This window comes from Tinamus guttatus, unplaced genomic scaffold, assembly GCF_059628265.1.
Source record: "Tinamus guttatus ecotype Peru unplaced genomic scaffold, ASM5962826v1 Tinamus_guttatus_pri_ptg000018l, whole genome shotgun sequence".
Classification (NCBI taxonomy): domain Eukaryota; kingdom Metazoa; phylum Chordata; class Aves; order Tinamiformes; family Tinamidae; genus Tinamus; species Tinamus guttatus.
Window position 1 is genome coordinate 700,082 of NW_028288552.1, and position 19,964 is coordinate 720,045.

The window sequence follows — 19,964 nt, forward strand, 5'->3', positions numbered from 1 at the left end:
AAGCTGCTTATGGGCTTGTCCAGATGACCTTGGAAATTCTGCAGGGATTAAGATTTCCCAATCTGAACAAATTCAGACCCCCATCCTATCACTATGCATCATGTGCTTCAGCTCCTGTCCCATCTCAGTGGGACTCTGATGTATTTTTTCCAGTTTGTCACCATCTGAATTGTACTAGGGACCCCAAAACTTGACACTTGACACCAAATCTGGCCTGAGAAGTGCTGAGCAGAGGACAATAATCACCTCCTTCAAACTGCTGTCAATGCTGTTGCGTGTGGTTGGCCCTCCACACCACCACGGCACACTGTTGCCTCATTTCACCTTATAGTCCCCCAGACCCCCAAATCCTTTTCTACAGAGTTATTTTCTACCCTGCTGTCCCCAGCCTGTGTTGCAGCATGGAGTTGTTCTATCCCAAGTGCAGGACTTTGCATTTGTCTTGTTGAATTTATGAAGCTCTGATGGCCTTCTCCTCTGGCTTATCATGGTCCCTCTGAACATCAGACAAACCTTCCAATATATGTCTTTTCCCCAAATTTGATGTCACCTGAAAATCCGATGACAGCACATTCTGTCCCATCATCCAGGTTGTTGATGAAGATTTTAAACAGTATTGGTTCCAGTATCAGAACTTGAAGAATGCCACTTCTTAGACTTCTGTCCCTTTAACTGATGGCCCAACTGTTTCAACTACCTTACAGTCCACCCATTCGGTCCATATCTTCCCAGTTTGTCTACAAAGATGCTGGGACAGACTGTGTTGCAAGCCTTGCTAATATCAAGATAAATGTTGTCCATTGCTCTTCCCCTCATTTACAGAGCAAATCATCATAAAAGGCAATCACGTTGCTTGGGCAAAATTTGTCTATAGGAAACCTGTGCTGGATGTTCCCAATCACTTTGTTATGCTTCATGTTCCTGGAAATGGTTTTTCTAAGAACTTCCTCCATAACCTTCCCAGAGGGATGGGAAGGATGAGGTCAAAAACTAAGTGCTTTCCAGTCACTCATCTTTCTTTTATTCACCATTAAGGAGATGTTCCTAGTGCCATGTATTTATGTGAAACAACACAGATGAGAAGAAGCCGTTCAGGTAGCGAAGTCTGGCTGAGGACCATCCCACTAAAGACTGACCATAGTGATAACTTTGTAGCTTTGGTGTCACTTGTAGTCATGGCACCCATGGTATATGTCTACCCAAGCCCTGATTATTTCCTGGCAACCAACCAATGACATTAGCGAAAGCTGGTCTCTTAGAACAAAGCATGAACAAGCACCAATTTAACATCTTTTTCTAAATAGAATTAATTATAGTGGATGCTTCTATCTAAACAGTGTGGCAACTTTCAGAAATTATATTCGTAGCCAAAAGATCATTACAAGCCATATTGGCAACACTTTTCCCTGACCCCATACAAAAACATATGCACACAAGTTTACATGCCTCATGGTCATATTCTGTGCAGTAATTAAGCAAGACCAGCATGAAATTAAATGGCAACTTGCTTCAGTGAACAAACTGTTCTACCAAACCAAAGTTCTTTTATCTTTCTCTTAATTAGTTTTAGAGGGGTGGAGGGAGCTTTTATCACAAGTTTTTCAGTCAAACTAATCTAGTGTGACATATTTGGCTACATTAAATTACAGTGGGTACTGATTGAAAGGTTCTGTTTGGTTTTGCCTGATGACCACAACATGTTTTTATAAGAAAATGTTACACACAAAAAAACATTAGGTCTTCTATCTAAAACACAGTCAGGGCACTGTGTGCCAGGAATGCCAGTCTCTCTTGTCTTCAGTGACATCCTTGTTGTCTTCCACACTATTGAGTCTGTCAAGGTCCCACATCATCACTGTCTTCCTTTGCCAAGTATGTGACTCTTTGAAGTCTCTCAGTGCCCACCATCACCAGTCAGAGGGGTCACAGCAGTGACTTGCTGCACTTTCCTCCTCCAGCACCACAAAGACACCACTTCAGAAGTGCTCCCATCTCCTGCCAACTTTGGAAGCACTCAGGGTATGGGAAATTCTGGCCTTTCACAGTTAGAGACAACCAGATAATTCAGTCTGCTCAAGAGAACATAACTATTCCCTGTATCTCATAGGAGCCTGTGACCAGTACCTGTAAACTGACTCACTAGTGGCCCAACAGCTATCCTAGATTTTCCCATCCTAAATGGAGAAAAAGAAGTAGCCTCTAACCTCAGTCTGCCCATAATATTCCCAAACTACAGAAGAAATGGATAGTTTGTCCGTAGGATTAGCTTGTTTTTTGAATTCTTCTGTACTCAGAAGACTGAAATATTATTTCCAAAATGGAAATAATATTTCCTGGCAAAAGATGTTCTGTCTTCCTGGAAGTGCCACTGTGGTATCAGCTATAATCTGGGATATTCATAGAGAATTCATGGACAGGTTTCCTTTAGAGCCTCAGTCCGGCCACTTCACATAATTGGGAACTTTCACTGCAGCTTAGGTCAAGGAAACAGTCTGTCCTTCAGCATGGCAAGTTATTACACGCTCAGGGACAGGATTACCCATATCAGAAACACTTGGCCTGTACTTGCAGTGAGGGTGCTTGTCTTACCCTGCTGTGACCATCACTTTGGAGGCTCTTGAAAATGCCCTTCCCTGCCTTCTTGGTGCAGAACAGCTCTTTGAAGTGCAGCGGCATCTCTGTTTTGGGACTCTGCACCAGGCTGGCTGCTAGACTCTCTGGGAAGCTTCCAGCATCTTCTTTCTATGACTCAGAAAGAAGGTCATTACTTTACTCCTGTTATGTCTTTTTTCTTTTTCTTCTCTAGAGAAGCAATCCTCTACTTTGCAAAGATAACATACTGCTGGTGGTGTCCTCTGGCGTAAACCCTTCTTACACTATCCATGGACTGCTTCCAGTCATTTCCTAAGTGGAGATACAACTGCATCACCTACAGAGGCTTTGTCTGATCAGTGGTTGTACACCAGTTGTTTGGTAGTACACCAAACCTGTACTAAATTTCTGCACATTCTTCAAGAAGAGACACAAGTATGAACCTCTGTTTGACTTAAATGTATTTATAAATATAAGTCCTTTCACTAGAGAAATAAATTATTCCATGTCACACACATTTGGATCTTCACTGTTCTATGAAATATCTGTCCCAAAACTAAAAGATAAGACTTAAACCTATTAAGCAAGACAAGACAAGCCTGGTTCTAAAGCAGAAAACTACATTCTTTATAAAATAATCTTAAGTAACTCTTCATGTCTATTTATAATTTTTTTCATCTTTTCCACATTACATAGAAAAACATATTTACCTTAGCATCTGGGCCCAGATAGTGCCATAGAGAAACCCTAATAGCTCTGAGCAAACTAAACTGGAATGTGTAACTCCTCATTCTTTCCAGGTTAATCTCTTTAGGCATCTCAGAAATTCTCTCTCCTAGGCCAAAATTATTTTGATCTCTCTATAGCTGTGAGGAAGTTGGTCTTTAATAAGTGGCTAAGGACCAGCTTTTGATGACATAATTATTATTTTTTCCTTTGGGGAAGCATCAAGTTGGTGGAAAAAAAAATCTGAAATTTGTTGTAGGAGAAAGGCATTCACGCACAGTTCCCTGGGCAACATATTTATCTTGGAGATGGGAGACACAAGTTCAAGTTTTTGAAGATAGATGCTTCAAAGGAAAGATTTGAACATGACTGTCTCACAGTCTCCAGCAAATCTTCATACTAATGAGTAAGAGTAAGTCACATGCTCTCTTGCCCGTTGACTATTTACTTAATATTAAACAGAATGGCTCCAAGAAGAAAGAGCAGAGGGGGCAACACGGACTTTGTTGGCCAGTGATTAAAAGTCACTCCCCAGGGATGCAGGTTTGCTAGGGTTATGATAGGACATTAAACGGACTCTCCCATGTTTTTATGCACATTTTCCCAGGGTTCAGTTTAATTCTGCAGCAAGCCTAAAATGTATTCCAAAGTAACATTTTTCCTTCAAAAGGGATTCTTGTTTTCTTTTCAGCACGCTGTGCCTCACTGCAATGTCAGGCGTTATGTGTTCTTCTGTCCTCCCTTCTCATGAAAAACTCCCAGATCAAGAGCACATGAGGAGATTGTAGCACTGTGGCACCATCACTCCCCCTCCTCCTTTCTTTCTTTTCTCCCTGCTTAATATGCTCGCACTTTCATCTTATCTTGTGCGAGGCTGAACACTCCTCAGGGCAGAACCGCAGCTCCTACAATACTGATACATCCCTAGCACAAGCGAACCTGAACTTGGCCTTTGGACTCTACTCACACGATACCACTAGGAATAATATTTCATCCAAGCCTGCAATGTGAAGGCAGGTTTCTGAGTAAGTAGTGCCCTTCTAATGCTGTCATCTTTACAAGGGCTTCTTCCTCTTTGATCTCAACAACGTGATTCCATTTAACAGATCTGTCTGTTTTTACGATTACAGTTCACTTGTTCTCTTTTCAAAGCTTCTCTCCTTGCACCACAAACACTTGCAAAACAAAATGTTTGAGATGCCTGTATTTTGTGGGTAACATAATGCCAGTTCTGTACAAACTACAGGGTTGTATAATGCTTCCTTTCTCATGCAAATTATGCAAAAATTTAAACAAAATCAACAAAATTTATTCCTTGAACATCTACAGTTTTAGAAGACTTTATGGGCTGTAGTAGTGCTAGTGAGTGTTCATGACAGCAGACTTTATCCTTAAACATTATAATCCACTCCGACCTTTCTGTCAAACTTCCATTTAAAAGAATAAATAAAAGGATATGCATTGACAGGGCAACATAATCTTGGGTTATTTCTTGTCTTATTTCACAACTGTTTTTCCATTAAGATAATATTTTCCAAGGTAATAAAAGGACTTCTCCTTAACTTTTATGAGTCGGTTATGTAATATAAAATTGATTTTTTTTTCCAAGGGAAATTATATTGATTCAGAAGCTGTTAAAGGAGAGGTGCTAAAAGTTGGAAATAAAAGCTGCGAAAACCTGCTCTTGCAGTCAGAATCAATTCTGTGTACGGTTCCAAGAGATCTGCTGAAATCCAACGGGGAGCTAAATATAGAGGTGAGGTGGCTACTCTGCACTCTGATATTAATGTGATTTTTAGTATCAATCCCAGTGTCACTATGGAACCTACAAACCTTAAATATAAGCCTAAATCTGTGTTTACATGGATTCTTATATCCCTGTTTGTTTGGGATTGATATTCAAAATAATACTGATTATTAACAAGTAACGTCGTTGTGATTGTTGTTGCTGTCGTTGTTGTTATTGTCATCTCTGTGTGTGGAGACTTTGTGGAGCCTTAAACACAGAGTAGGACCTAAACTAAGTACAAAAATAAAAAGATATTACTTAACCCAAATACAAGAGGCAACATACAGGGAAGAATGTGAACTATAATGAGGTAGCTTTGCTTTGAGCTCACAGCTCCTTGTTTCTGAAAAAAAAATATCCGCCAAGGTCAGTAGGTTCTGATCCTTTCTGATCCTCCACTTTTTTTCATGCGTGTATGTTTTTGTTTTTTTCTTTCCTTTGAAATCAGATGCTTCGGACAAATATTTGAGATTTATTATCTATTGTCCTAAACATGATTTCAGTAGAATCATTTGGAATGCTCCTGCAGATTAAATGGCAAACAATTTTGACCAACCAATTCATAAAATATGACAGAAGTCTTTCAAAATCTTTACATCTTTTAATATATAAGTATAGAAAACCACAGAAGGTTGAAAGTTTTTTATGGTTAAACTAAATTTGCTGATTACGGACTCTGAGTCTGTAATATTGGTAATTTTGCCAGGCATCTAAGTGTGAATAGGATCAAAGTTTGTGTAATGATTTTCATTCAGACTGTAAACTCTTTGGAGCAGAGACCATCTTTTTTTTCTATATATTTATGACTCATCTGAGCAGGATCCTGGGCCATAAATGTCCTTTCTATGTGCTGCTGCAGTCTAGTGAAATAATAATGACTAATTAACTTTATTCATACAGTAAATATTATTTTAATAATTTATGTAAAATAGAATTAATTTGCTATAAGTAGTACAATTTCCATTTCTTGGATGTGTAACTATAAAATTAGACTTATCCCTGTACATCTCCTTCTGGCAAATCTGTTTCCCAAATCCCTAAAACATAGTTTCATATAAAATTTGTGCATGCATTACATTTATACTGGCTAATATTTTTAAATAAGCATGTGGGAGTTGAATTTTATTGAATCAGCTCTACTATGTGCTATTGCCTTAACCTCTAAGAAAGATATATTTATAGCTATTTCATACAATAGGAGAGAACAAAGGGGTTAAACAAGGTTGCTGCTTGTTTACTGGCAAGGAATCTCAGAAAATGCAGTGTGCCCAGCAAGGAAGAAAATTTGCTCTTTTGACGGGCAAATCCATCATTACAGTACCCAAAGGAATTAATTCCATGGAAAGAAGAGAAAAGATGGCCAAAAGCATTCCGGCTCTCTGAGTTGGGCCCACGTGACCCAAAAGAGCTTTTTCCCCATTAGCTGCTCAGTGTTTGTTTCGCTGTTGGGTTTGGGGGAGTTTTGTTATGTTTTGTTTCTTTAAACTGTCGACAAGCGAGCAACTGGCAAGGGACGGCGTCACGTGAGCTTGGGAACCAAACCGCAGGCACGCTGTCAACAGAAAGGGAGTCTGACATTGCAGCCTATTTATGCCAAACGGACGCATGTTAAAAATATTTGGGCTATTTTTTTAGGCAAAGCCTCAGCCCCATGCATTTGCCTGCATGATTTGAGTAGAAGCTTGAATTTAGCCCTTTGAATTAGAGTGTTGTAGCAGCGGGACCCTGTTTTCCAAAGCATGTGCGAGTGACTGGTGTGAGCAGGGTGTACGTGTGTGTAGCTGTGTCACTACCAGCACTCTTGAAAGCATGTAATGACCCAGTCAAAGGTAGATCTGATTTCATATGGAGCAGTATAATCATTGCTCCACTCCAAATTTTGTCTCCCAGTGGAGCATTTAGAAATCAAGATTAATTCACATGGGGCATTTCCAGCTCATTCTTTAGTGCTAATAGTGCAATTCTTGTTTGCCTTCGCGATATCTACTTTTTCTTTATTTTTTCCAGTGGAAGCAAGAAGTTTTGTCAACGGTTATTGGAAAAGTGCTGATTCGGCAAGATCAGAATTTCACAGGACTGATTGCTGGAGTTGTTTCAACATCAATTTTAATTTTGGTCTGCTTGGTGATTTTCCTCTGGAGGAGGAAGAAGAAGCAAATTAAAGGTTCATCATAGTCAATTCAATCAAATAATTTAGTTATTATAGCTTATAGTGTAAAACCTTATTTTAATTTATGCTGTGCTAAAATTCCATGCAACGCTCTTCTGCAATCTATTAGCAGAAGTTTCACAATCTGGTCCAATTTTTAGTCACGTTTCAGCAACTTTGCTGCCTGGCTGGGTGAAGGGCCACAGTAGATATAAACGAAAAGGAGGAGGAGCTCTGAACCATTACAGAAACTTAATAACTTCTCTTCCCCAAGCAGCCTTGGAAGAGGAGATTAGTAAATTATGAACCCGGAACCAAACATTTCTCAGCTTCATCCAGTTGCCCTGCAATCCTTTGGGCTGTACCCGGACTATGCAAGATGCAGAGCCCTGTGATGCCCCCATCTCATGCTCCCTCTGGCACCAGGTCTGGGTTTCCTCTGTGTAGGAACCATGCACCAAGCAAGGAAGATGGAAAAGGGGAACTAGCATAAAACTAGTTGTTTTATGAAGTGGTATCATGTTCAGGTCATCAACCTGGCTCCAGAAGCTTTGAAGCTTTCTTATATCTTCCCACACAGCCATAGCCCAGGAGCTTGGACAGGGCTTTACCATGAGTTACAGCAAGTCTCCTGCTGTCTCCTCCGAATTGCTAAAGCTCAGATCTTGTGCATGTCTGTCTGAGCAACAACCTGACCCTTTCCTTGGCAGAGCAGAAAAGCCTAACGTAAATGAATTCTGCAGGAGGGTTTCCTAATACTTCTTTCTCATCCCTGCTCAGACCTGGGAAGCGATCTGGTGCGCTATGACGGCAGAGTACACACTCCTCATCTGGACAGGCTGGTGAGCGCCCGGAGCGTAAGTCCAACCACAGAAATGGTTTCAAGTGAATCTGTTGACTACAGATCAACTTTCCTAGAAGGTTAGTGCCTTTTATGAATCTAGACAGATGATGCCTTTTTATACACCCTGCTTTTCAGCTGTCATCAGGTAGTAGCTATTTTGACTAAAACTTGATTACAATTTTTTATCTGTGTATCCACTGTTTGGGACATTCATGCTCATAGAACAGAGCTTCACAGGTGCTTCCCAAGATCAGGATGCAAAGGAATTTTTTAAACTTTTTTTTCTGTTGGAGGAGCTGGTGGATGTCAGGATTTTGTGTTATCTTGAGGTCCATACTATGGGCAAATCCAGCCTGCAGAAGTGATTTTAAGGATGACAAGAAGTGGCTCCAGATTTAGTGTGTCTCTGCGAGTTCATATATAGTCATTATAAATCCATTCTGTCAGCCCTGCATGAGAAATGAATTTCTGTAAATGGCTACTCTTTCTTCTGTTCGTGCCTCTCCTATAAAGGCAGCAAAGTGGCATCTGTATGACCCAGAAATATTCATTTTAAAAATTAAACTACCGGGGCTATAAAAACTGTCCCAGTTTGGCTGAGGTTCATGTGTCCTGGGAGGCCAGCTCAGAAAACACATTGTTTCACTTTCAGGTCTTTGAGCATGAGGGAAGAATACTTTTCTGCTGAATGTATTTTTATGGCTTATAGCACCATTCTTCTTAGTCTTGGTGTAGGTATAGTCTGTACTATGTCAGGTGCTGCTGTATGCAACTTAATAGAAACCACCCAAATCAGGCCAGTTCCCAGTTTCCTCTATGATTCTTTAATTGCAGCAGTCAGCTTGCACAGGATGTTTCTTGATTGAAGGATTCCCAATGGAAAAGGGAAGCCTGTGCCAGCGGTTAGAAGGGAAAGTGGTTGAGAAGTTGCAACAGAGACAAAACTATGCTAAAATCCTTAGTGGAGGGCAAGTCTCCAGTGATCCTGAGGCCACCATGCACTGCCAAAGTACAGCAGGGAATGCACCAGAGAAGTGGATTCATTTACTGAATATTCCTGAATGAATATTCAGTTAAATTACTGTAAAAGAATAAAATGTTAGAAACATTAGAAAGCATGCAGGCTTACATGTAGCAACTATAAAAACTGCTTTGAAATCCTGGCTAAAGTATTTTGCCATACTTATTAAATAGATATTCGCCTTTGATAACACAAATATGCCGTGGTAAATGGAAGAATTTGTATTTTTGCTTCTAGATAGAGCAACACTGAGTTTTTCTCAGCACCTGGAGCAATAACATTAATGTTATATAAAAACTTTCCAGGTTTTGTTCATAAATATATAAAGCATGTCAGTGCAACAACTCTCTGATAAAATATGTGATAATTGATGTTGTTAAATTGTTGTTAAATTAAATCCTCTCACACTTTTTTTTTCTGTCCTTCGGCAAAATTCTGCCTATTGACTCCACTGTAATGATTCTAGATTAAAATTGTGCTAATATAAATTTAGCTTCTTAATTCTACTACAAGTTATTATGAAGAGCTTTTAAATAAAAGCAATTTAAAATACCTGAAAAACATGTTGTTGATAAAAATAATTTTTTCGGATAAATACTCCTTGCTTAACAGAAATGGTTTAATTTCTGCTATTTTAAATTAGCTGGCTTATGTTATTTGCATGTGTAGCACCAACTGTATTATCTTCAGCAGTTACAGGATATGAATCACCTCTAGGCATTTCCCTGGTTGAATATTTACCATTGGATAAATATAGCTAGTCACCAGCAGTTAGGAAATCTTCATGAAATGTAAGGTTCCTTACCAAATTAGAACCTACCAATAATAAAAGTTTCATATTTTTAATTGTTTACTATTTCCTCCGCTCATTTTACTGTCATCTTCCATTTGACTCTTGATACTCCCAATCACTAGAAATCCCACAGGCTGCACTTGGCAAGAAACATCAAGGCCTCATTCCATCCCCTCAGAAAAGCAGAAGTTTTGCCACTTACTTCTATAAAATCAGGGCTGAGATTAGCATAAGTTTCTAGTGACATGGTTTCCCTGGAGTTTGGCAGATCAGCAATGCATTTTTTCATTTTCCCTTTGTGACTGAAACTTCTGCAAAGCCAAGCCACTTCCACACTGCTAAACTCAAACACTTGATCACCAATGAAATAAAGCTGTCTGTTTTCCAAGGAGCATTCTGTCTGGCAGGATTGTAACCGTTTCTGTTTGCCTCGCAGACCAGTTTCCGAGCATGTCGCAGAATGGCTCATGCCGACCGGCGCAGTATCCTCATTCTGACCTCTCCCCAATTCTGTCCAGTGGGGACTCAGATTTAGCCAGTCCGCTGCTCCAAACTAATGTCCACATTGATATCAGTGCCTTAAATCCAGACCTGGTCAAGGAAGTCCAGCATGTGGTCATCGGTGCTGACAGCCTGATCGTGCACTTCAGTGAAGTAATAGGACGAGGTGGGTACCAGGACTCTCACCTAGCAAATATGGGTTCCTTCCACATGGCCGTTATAAAATGGTCTGAATATGGTGACTATCTGCAGGTTTATCGTTTTTACCTCTTTCAGTACTGCATCCCTTCCACCAAATCAAGGGGAGAGTAAAGGGCATGAGGCCTTCTAAGGCAGATGAAGGGTTGTGTTGGAGACAACAGCAGATAGGAGAAGGAGTCTGCTATTTATTGGGACTCCTTTGAACTGAGAGACCTGCAGGTCCCTCTAAGCTGCCTCGCTCGCATTTCATAGTCGTGTCATTCACTGGAGAGGACGGCCAGGGCCACCACTCCTGGGGTGCTGGGGAGACTACAGCAGCCTCACAGGAGCCTAAGGCACAAGCCTTTGGGGCAGAGGATGCTGAGGCAGAGACTTCCTAAACTGTACACATGAGAGTTGAGATTGCTACATGACATTGAAACCTCTGCAGTCTCCAGCCGCACTCCGTAAACGTCAACGTGAGGCAGCTGAAGGGCACATGCCCATTCTTCTCTGCAGGTTCCTTCTGTGCTGCTTTGCCCCACTTCAAGGTCAGGAATTTCCTTCGCTACCTGCTTCTTCATATCACAAGCGCTCTGGTGCCTCTCATTCCTCTCTGCAGCTCAAGAACAGCCCCGTGTAACTCCCAATTCTCTTCCCTTTGCTCTTGTCCCTGGCATACCAAGTCCCCTTTTTCTTGACCTTATCATCATCCTTATTCCTTTACCTCTCCTTCAGCAGGTTCCTTTCTTCTTTCACAACCCAAACAAATATTCTCTCAGTGACATTTTCTAAAAGCTATGTGAAGAACCTATCATAACTCAAGTGGAAGCTGAATTTTCAGTACTTCTACAGATTACACAGAAGAGGTGTCCTGTTGAATGTCAGAAAAATGATTTAAAAATTGGCTGTAAATGATATTCCTAATGCATCTTCTTCAGGAAAAGAGCCACGAATCAAATAAACAATCACTGTTTCCCGTCCACATATTACACTTCTTCATCCCCAAAGCAAGGGTGGGCCCTTTTCTTTTCTTTCTTGTTTCAGAGAAAGCCAAGCTATTCCCATTTTAAATGCTGAAAAATATGACACCAATATAATTAACCTTTTTTAATTTTCTCCTAGAAACTAGGAATGAACCAAAATCAAAAATATTGCAGACACACCCGATTTAGGATTTGTGCCCAGGTTCCAAATGATCTGTGCTCTGAAGGGATTTTAGCTGCTTTTATAAAACAAACATTGTGTTAATTTTACCCCAAGCCAAAATCAAAGCCAACTGGGCTCTGACCAGCGCTTATGACTGGAACCTAAGTAGGATGATTGAAATAGACTTGTTCTCTGTGCTGAGCTCATACTTGACAAAATTATTTTGCTAACTGCATATATTTATATTTTTAAATGCCCAGTAAATGATCCATTTATGAAGAAAAACAAAATTACATGTAAATAATTTGATCTGGATAATTTAGTGCCTATGCCTGGAGTTCAGATTTCTCTGTGTTTCCCAAATGGGCCAAAGTAAGTTCTAATATGGAGCTTCCCCACTCTGCCACCTACTCCAATTCCGTGACAGGAAAGCACAGGATCAGTAAGGATTTCTGTGTCCCCAACAGTTTATTTCTATCAGCATGAAGGCAAGTTATGCTCAGCATTTTTAATGTTATTTCCCACTAGGAAGAGGAGCATAGCAGAAATCATAGACTCACTGATACCACAAACTGCCTCTTAGTGATGTGGTCAGCAGCAGTGGTTCCCAAAGTTTTATGACCAGCACACCACTCAACACTCCATAGCAGAACAAGGAAGACCATAAGCCCACTCTGACTTCCTTGTACAGCTGAAGACCGATAAAGGCTGTGCAGTTTTGAGAACCGTGTAGTGGAGGCTTGGAAACCATTGGTCCAGTAGTCACAATCAGTTCCTTATAACTCCTCCTTTGGGCCTTCCCATGCCCTCCTGTGACCTATAACCAAGAAAAGAGTATGCTGGGAAGAGGCTAATATGTTTTTTGTGTGCATGGTCATTATAAGAATATGAAGCAGTTGTGGCGCCAGCCTTCTCATTATTTATACTTTCCACCTAGTCAGGATATCTCAATTATGCTGCAAATAAATAGAGTTTTCATTTTATGTAATTCTGCTTTTATGTGTTATATACTTGCAAGTGTTGGGAATTGGACAACAGTGGAGTGTGATCACTTTGTTAAAGCATAATCATTAGACAGTGGAAAATACCAGAAAGCTAATTTTACTCAATAATCTTACTCATTTTTTACACAGGACATTTTGGGTGTGTGTACCATGGGACATTGCTGGATAACGATGGCAGGAAAATTCATTGTGCCGTGAAGTCACTGAATAGTGAGTTACATGTTTAATAGTGAGACATTACCATAACTCCAGAAATAACCAGAGTGCCTTATTAATTACAGTAAAGTGTACTTTCAAAAATAAAAATTCATAGTTGCAGATGGATTTATCTCTGGAGCAACTGACTTTAGATTGCCATGAGGCATTGCTATGTATTTGTTCATCAAATGAAATGTCTATGTCTTCTCTACAAAGAAAGAGATAGAATAAAATTAGGGAAAGGCAGTGTAAGAAAATAAAGGAAAGGCAGTGTCATTTCCTATTTTACTGAAGGCAGCATCATTTCCTATTCTACCAATTATTTAAGATTGTTTTTGCAAGTAGAATTGCTAAACATTAGGCAAAACTGCTGGAAAAGCAGGAGCATACTATATCAGAATTTATTCCAAGCTTTTCTTAAGTTTGCTTTTCAATTCTAAATAATTTACACTAAGAAAAGGAGAAAGGGAATTAACATTACTAACAACCAGTGTATTTGGTCATTGTAAGAAAACCTATGCACAGACCCTAGTTGTAACCAGGGAATTGGGGAGTATATTTGTAGTTTATCATTACCACTTCTGCTACACTATGATTTACTCTAAAGAAATGAACTGCAGTTCGATTTTTTTTTTAATTTTACTTCATTTTATTATTGAATTTCTCAGGGATTACAGACCTGGAAGAAGTAGCTCAGTTTCTGAAAGAAGGAATAATCATGAAAGATTTCACTCATCCCAATGTCCTGTCCCTCCTGGGAATATGCTTGCCCAATGAAGGATCCCCCCTAGTCGTCCTTCCATACATGAAACACGGTGATCTCCGAAACTTCATTAGGAATGAGACGCATGTAAGTACACACTGAGGTCTACCAAATGCTAATGTAAGTCGAGCCACTCCCTGTTCCAACACCACATGCTATAAACTCTGATAATTACATTATATATATAACATGTTGCTCTTACTCTGCCTTAACCTTGGGCACTTGCTCGGTTGGCCCTGAGCCAGGCCACAGCACTGCCACTCCTTCCCTTCCCCCTCCAAATTCCTTTCTAGAATGTTTCCCAGAAATTATCAGCAATAAGTATTTTTCATTTCCCATCCCTAAACCTCTTTATAAACAAATGTGTTTATTAGATTTAAGTCAAGGGGCCCAACCATCTGCTGGTGTAAACTGGCATCTCTCTGTTGACTCCAGTACAGCTGTGCCAGTCATCACCATCTGCTCTTCTGTCTCTATACGTCGCCTAGATAAGAGATCTTAATGTCCAGATAAATACTGCTACAACTCCTGTTACTATCAATATTTTTCTTATTATCTTAACAAAGAAAAACAGCAATGGCTGTACAAATTATGAGTACTCTCTTATCAGTGATTTTCCCACTTTCATTAAAAGACTCTAAAAGGCTACAGATTTCTCAAATATGCCTCACTGCTTCTCCCAAGTATGTAACCACAAGTCTTGCCTCATGTAGTTGCCTGAGCCCATTTTATGGTATAGACTTTCACCCATTTTGCAGTGTTGTGATAAAGACTTGTGAGTCACTGCGATTTGGCTCCTATCTCTATGGCAGTCAACAGTAGCAGCAAAGTAGAAACAAAAGATATGCATGTGTCTAACAAACTGTTGGGGGAGTTGAGCTTTCTGACCGCTCAGGGACCTCTTCCCTTTTCTGTTTGTTCCACTCCACAAGCACCAAGTACCTTGTCTGCAACTAGTGCCAATGGGCTTTCCTCTAATACGTAGAATAATAACCTCAGTTGAAGAAGATTGTTTCACTGAAAAAAAATTATATGGAGCATGTGAACAACACAAAAATCTGTGGAACCTTACTGTTGCATAACAGGTCATGCTGCTGTATAAAAGACTCACGGGTTTATATTTAAGAATTTCAGTAAGATCTCGCCAGTACCTTGAAAGACAGCTAATCAGTTGCCAACATCTGTGGAAAATCTACCTTCTTGGGTGACTGTTAAGGTTTCAGTTGTCTTTTCCATGACAAAATATTGATGGTAGCTCATACCCATTTTGCTTCAAATAAAGTTTATTTCTTTATTGGTCATTTTCAGCTGATGAGCTCCATAGTTAGCATCTTCTACTGACTTACTCTAGGTTCACAAATGATGAGAGATTCCAATTTACCGTTCCACCTCCCAGGCCAGCTCATACTGGTTATGTTACAAACTCCACAATTCTAGAGTCTGTTAGTTTTGTTGTTTTTTAAGGTGTGTTTTCTCACTGGAGGAGAGAACTTGACCTAAATTTATGCCAGTTTTATTATGAGCACTGACCTGTCTTGATCATTCTGGTGGCAAAACAGGTGGGTCAAAAGCTGAAAATTGTAGCAAAAAAAGAAAGCTATTTGTCCTTCTGCATTCACTATATCACTGAAAGTATTACAATTGTGAAACATTTATTTTTTACAGAATCCAACAGTAAAAGATTTAATTGGATTTGGCCTCCAAGTTGCAAAAGGGATGAAATACCTTGCAAGCAAAAAGTTTGTCCATAGAGACTTGGCAGCACGAAACTGTATGTAAGTACATACATACATCTAATTCCAGCACATTATCACATTCATTTGTGTAAGACAGTAAACAGGTAAATGCAAGCTTCCAGGGCTCTCTTTTTTTAGTCAAAATAGGTTTTTTTTTCATTGTTCGGCAATTACACTGATGTTTGAGTTGCATACTCATGAGCTACTTAGCTTGCTAAAGGCTCACTTCTTACACATAAGCTTTTGTAAGTGTGGGAAATAAGAACAGATGAGGTGAAAGTGTAGGCTCTCAAAATCGTTGGTTAGAGAATTTAAAAGGAATCTCCTCAAGGGAAGTTAAGCTGCTGTTGTCTCAACTTGCAGTGCTTCCACCAGCTCTTCAGAAGCCGCACGTCTCGGCTGCCGCACCTAGCAGTGGGGAGAGGAACACGGTGGAACTCTGTGAGAAAAATGGGAACACAAAGAAATAACAAGTCCTCCTGACAGCAATCTTTCATTACATGAGTATGAGCTTAGTTTGGCTCCATTCTACATAAAAGCTAACGCTGAAAAAGAAGAGTATGCAAAGAATCTGACTAGTTATCTGTATGGCCAGACAGTGCAGTTCACACATTTACTTATACAGTAGTTGCTGATACTACTATGTTGATTCACCATCTATGTTGTGAACTAATAGGATACAGTATTAAATTTAGAGCTTATTTTTAGCATGTGATAATTTGGAACTCCAAACATCTGTAAAAAGATTGTTCACCTGTCATGATAGACTCCTGTCATCTTTGTCTGTGTTTTCGTTTTCAAAGTGTGCATATTTGTGCAGTTTCACAACCTCTGGAAAAAAAAACATTTACTTGCAGCTGTTGTTTTCTTGAGGTAGGGAAAAAAAAGTAATGAGAAATGCATTTTCTAGGTTTCCTAAGAAAAAATGAATTGGCTTACTAGATAAAAGGCCCAACTCATCCAATCCAAGTCCTAGCAGTGACCACAAGACCGTCTTTTCTTTGGTAGAGAGGCTAACAGCTCTTGGGAGATCTTACTGCAACATGGTTTGCCAGAGAGGTTATGGACTCTCCATCCTTGGAGATAAATTCAAAACCCATCTGGACATGCCTCAGAGAAACTTGCTCTTGTTGATCCTGTTCTGTGCAGGGGGTTGGACAAGGTGATCTCCAGAGGTCCCTGCCAACCTAGAGCAACCTAAACATAGAGATGTCTCCAAGTAAAATGGACGGTAGTCTTAAGTATACCAAGGCTCATGCTCTATTTTCTGCCAATGATACCGCTTGTTAGTATAAACACTGAGCTTAGGAAGAGCAAAACCAGGGAGATCCTCTGGTATGTTTGAGCTATAACCAGTTCAGAATTCTTACGCCTTTCCAACCTTGCCCAGTAACCATTTCACTGTGGACACACAACACTTTCTTAGTTAGGAGACTAAGTTATTAGATATGGACAGTCATTGGGATAATGACAGGTCCTTCCTCATCCAAATTGAGAATAAATAGGAAAGTGATACCTTGATTTGTAAATAAAAATGAGAGCTTTCTAAGGATAAGGAAGAAGGAACAACTGTGGAAGTAATGATGCAGCACTCAGTATCAAGATGTATAGGCCATTAGCAAAGATCTTTTTCTACAGAGCTGTTGTTTTAAGAGAACCGTAATTTGAACTGCATTATCAAAACAATATCAGTAATTTCCTGAGTTCATTCACTGTGTTAAATGGGTATCAAATATATTTACTGCACTGTCTCTTTTACCATGGCATTAGTTAATAGATGCAAGATAAAGGACTGTCTTCCAAAGTCACAGCCTCAAAAATGCGAGTCAGTCATTATAAGCCACCATCATTGTAAATCCCATCTGCTCAGCTACAGCTAATAACTTTCTGTTGTTTCTGTAGGTTGGATGAAAAATTCACTGTCAAGGTTGCTGATTTTGGTCTTGCTAGAGATGTCTATGACAAAGAATACTACAGCGTGCACAATAAAACAGGAGCAAAACTGCCAGTGAAATGGATGGCTTTAGAAAGTTTACAAACTCAGAAGTTCACAACAAAGTCAGATGTGGTAATGTACAAACATATTTGTATCATCTGATAATTTCTCTCCTATTGCCAAAGGCATCTTTCTAGCATTTGATGAATGGACTAATTCCAAAACAGAACTTGTGTTTGCATACAACTTTAATTCACCTAAGAATAAGAGACTGTTTTCATATCCAGAAAGGGTATTTGCCCCAGCCACAGAGCAACACCTCATTACCTGTTAATGCTCAGGAAAGCATTAGGAGTTAAATCCAAGGGAAACTAAGGATGCGCTAAGAAACCAGGCTGGAGCTGAATCCTGCTATAGGAAGGGCTCTGGAAAGCTTGACAAAACAGGTTAACTTTGATACTCTTAAAATTTAATAGGTCTCAAAAAGACTTTATTTGCTTTATAAATTGCTGCCTACAGCAATTTAAATATTACCTGGCCATTTATGAAGGAAAATATATATATATATAAACTGAAATTATTAGTTGGCTGGATCACTTTGTGTTTTAGCCATCAGATTTAGCCAGATTCAAATTAGCTTGTGATGCATAGAATTTTCACCAGGTATATTTGCTTCAGTATGTATTTACACAGAGTTAATCAGATCATCAGCTCATGTAAACTGGCAGAGCTGCATTAACCTCAAAAGAGGCCAGCCAATTTATACCAGTTAAGTAGCAGGACTATAGGCTTTTATTTTGCTTTCATTTACTTAGCTGAGTTTCTCTGGCTCTAATTTAAGTGGTTCCCCAAGTCCCTACAGCATTTATTAGTCCACTTAAAAGAAAACTGAATGCAGTAAAGTAACTTTTCAAAGGGAGAATCCATGCATTTGAATGCTTAAATCTGTCAAACCATGTTCTAAAAGTGGAGTGTAAAGCTCTCCAACCCAATGATTTATTATTTTTTCTTTGTTTTCTAGTGGTCCTTTGGTGTGTTGTTATGGGAACTTATGACAAGAGGGGCACCACCTTATCCTGATGTAAATTCTTTTGATATAACTGTTTACTTATTACAAGGAAGAAGGCTACTACAACCTGAATACTGCCCTGACCCACTGTAAGTAAATAGGTGCAAAATCTTCTGCAAATGCTGCTGATTTGATGTCCCTTTTTTACATGATTTCATAATCTTTCACTTTTATTTGAATTGCAGGTATGAAGTCATGCTGAAGTGCTGGCATCCAAAACCTGAATTGCGGCCTGCATTTTCTGAACTGGTTTCAAAAATATCTACCATCTTCTCCACTTTTGTTGGGGAACACTACGTTCATGTCAATGCTACTTATGTCAACGTGAAGTGCATTGCGCCCTATCCTTCTCTTTTATCATCACAAGACAACACAGACACAGATGTAGACACATGACGGGTATGTCTGAAACAGAGGAAAATCCATTCTTAGTAGTATGAACAAAAAGCAAAATATTTTGTCCACTACTTTTCACTGCCCAGTCTTTGTGAGAACACCATTGCACATGTTTATGTTGTTGCCCAGGTTGCACTAGTACAAGGTCATGATACTGTGTTGTTAAAGTCTATTGGATTCTATAAACCATCACAGCAATTTTCAACTGTTTGGACAACTGCATCACTTTACCAAATGGAAATCCTTGTGTGCTACCATCCAGTGCTAGTGCCCACAGTCCTCATTAATTTGTGCTCAGACCCAAGCACAGGATTTGTCATCAGTACCATGAAGGAGAATGTAGCATATCAATCACTAAGGCTGGAAGGACTGTTATGGTTGCACGTGCTTTAGGAAAATGAGCAGTGCAGACAGAAATGGTTTTCACACAAAAGGCCAAGACAAACAATAAGAGCTACAAGACTGCAAAACATATTTTTCTCCTGCACAGTCCAAAATTTGGCGCTTTTTTTTTTTTTTTTTTGCACTATATCAACCAGAATTCTTGGAAGACAGGCAGCCACGAGAGCCAGCCTCATGGCAAATGTCTAACTACAGAAGTCAGCATTAAAAAATGGCATGCCATAACATATGCATGGCAGCCTTGCCAATCCTCTGCTGTAGCCAGGCGGTACATAGCATGAAACAAAAAGCACCTAGCTTAAAGCATCCCTAGTGCCAACCTTATTCGAAACATTCTTCTATTTATTTTAGTAGCACTCTGTATTGACAGATGTCTTATTGAAAAACTTGAAGCCTCCGTTTCTTTCAGTAATGAATTAACTTCTCTCTGAGAAAGAAAACATGAAGGCATCCAAATTAAGTACCCAGTAGAGGCCGCACCGTTGTAGGGAGCAGGAGGAGCGGGGCAGGTTGGCGGCCCTCGGCGCTGCCGGCTGAGTCGCGCGACGCGGAGCTGAGGCCCTGCCGCCCGCCCTGCCGCGGGGCGGCCCACGGCGGGGACGAAGGACCACGAGCCGCAGCCAGCTCCAGCGGCCAGCGCCGCCCGGGCCCTAGCAGGAGTGTGAACAGCTCCTCATGCCAGCCCCAAGGACCTGAGGGGGGTGATCAAAAGGAGA

At 40.0% G+C, this 19,964-nt stretch overlaps 1 protein-coding gene across 1 annotated transcript in view; it reads left to right on the top strand.

The window, feature by feature from the left end:
* Positions 1-19,360, top strand: part of MET (MET proto-oncogene, receptor tyrosine kinase) — a 64,610-nt gene extending 45,250 nt beyond the window's left edge. The window contains exons 11-20 of the mRNA XM_010220918.2: positions 4,928-5,074; positions 7,115-7,271; positions 8,037-8,177; positions 10,351-10,581; positions 12,878-12,958; positions 13,615-13,796; positions 15,375-15,484; positions 17,348-17,513; positions 18,403-18,539; positions 18,636-19,360. Coding sequence (XP_010219220.2) covers positions 4,928-5,074; positions 7,115-7,271; positions 8,037-8,177; positions 10,351-10,581; positions 12,878-12,958; positions 13,615-13,796; positions 15,375-15,484; positions 17,348-17,513; positions 18,403-18,539; positions 18,636-18,846 — 1,563 coding nt within the window. The 3' untranslated portion in view covers positions 18,847-19,360. The remainder of the gene's footprint in view (positions 1-4,927; positions 5,075-7,114; positions 7,272-8,036; positions 8,178-10,350; positions 10,582-12,877; positions 12,959-13,614; positions 13,797-15,374; positions 15,485-17,347; positions 17,514-18,402; positions 18,540-18,635) is intronic.
* The last annotated feature ends 604 nt before the right edge of the window (positions 19,361-19,964 follow it).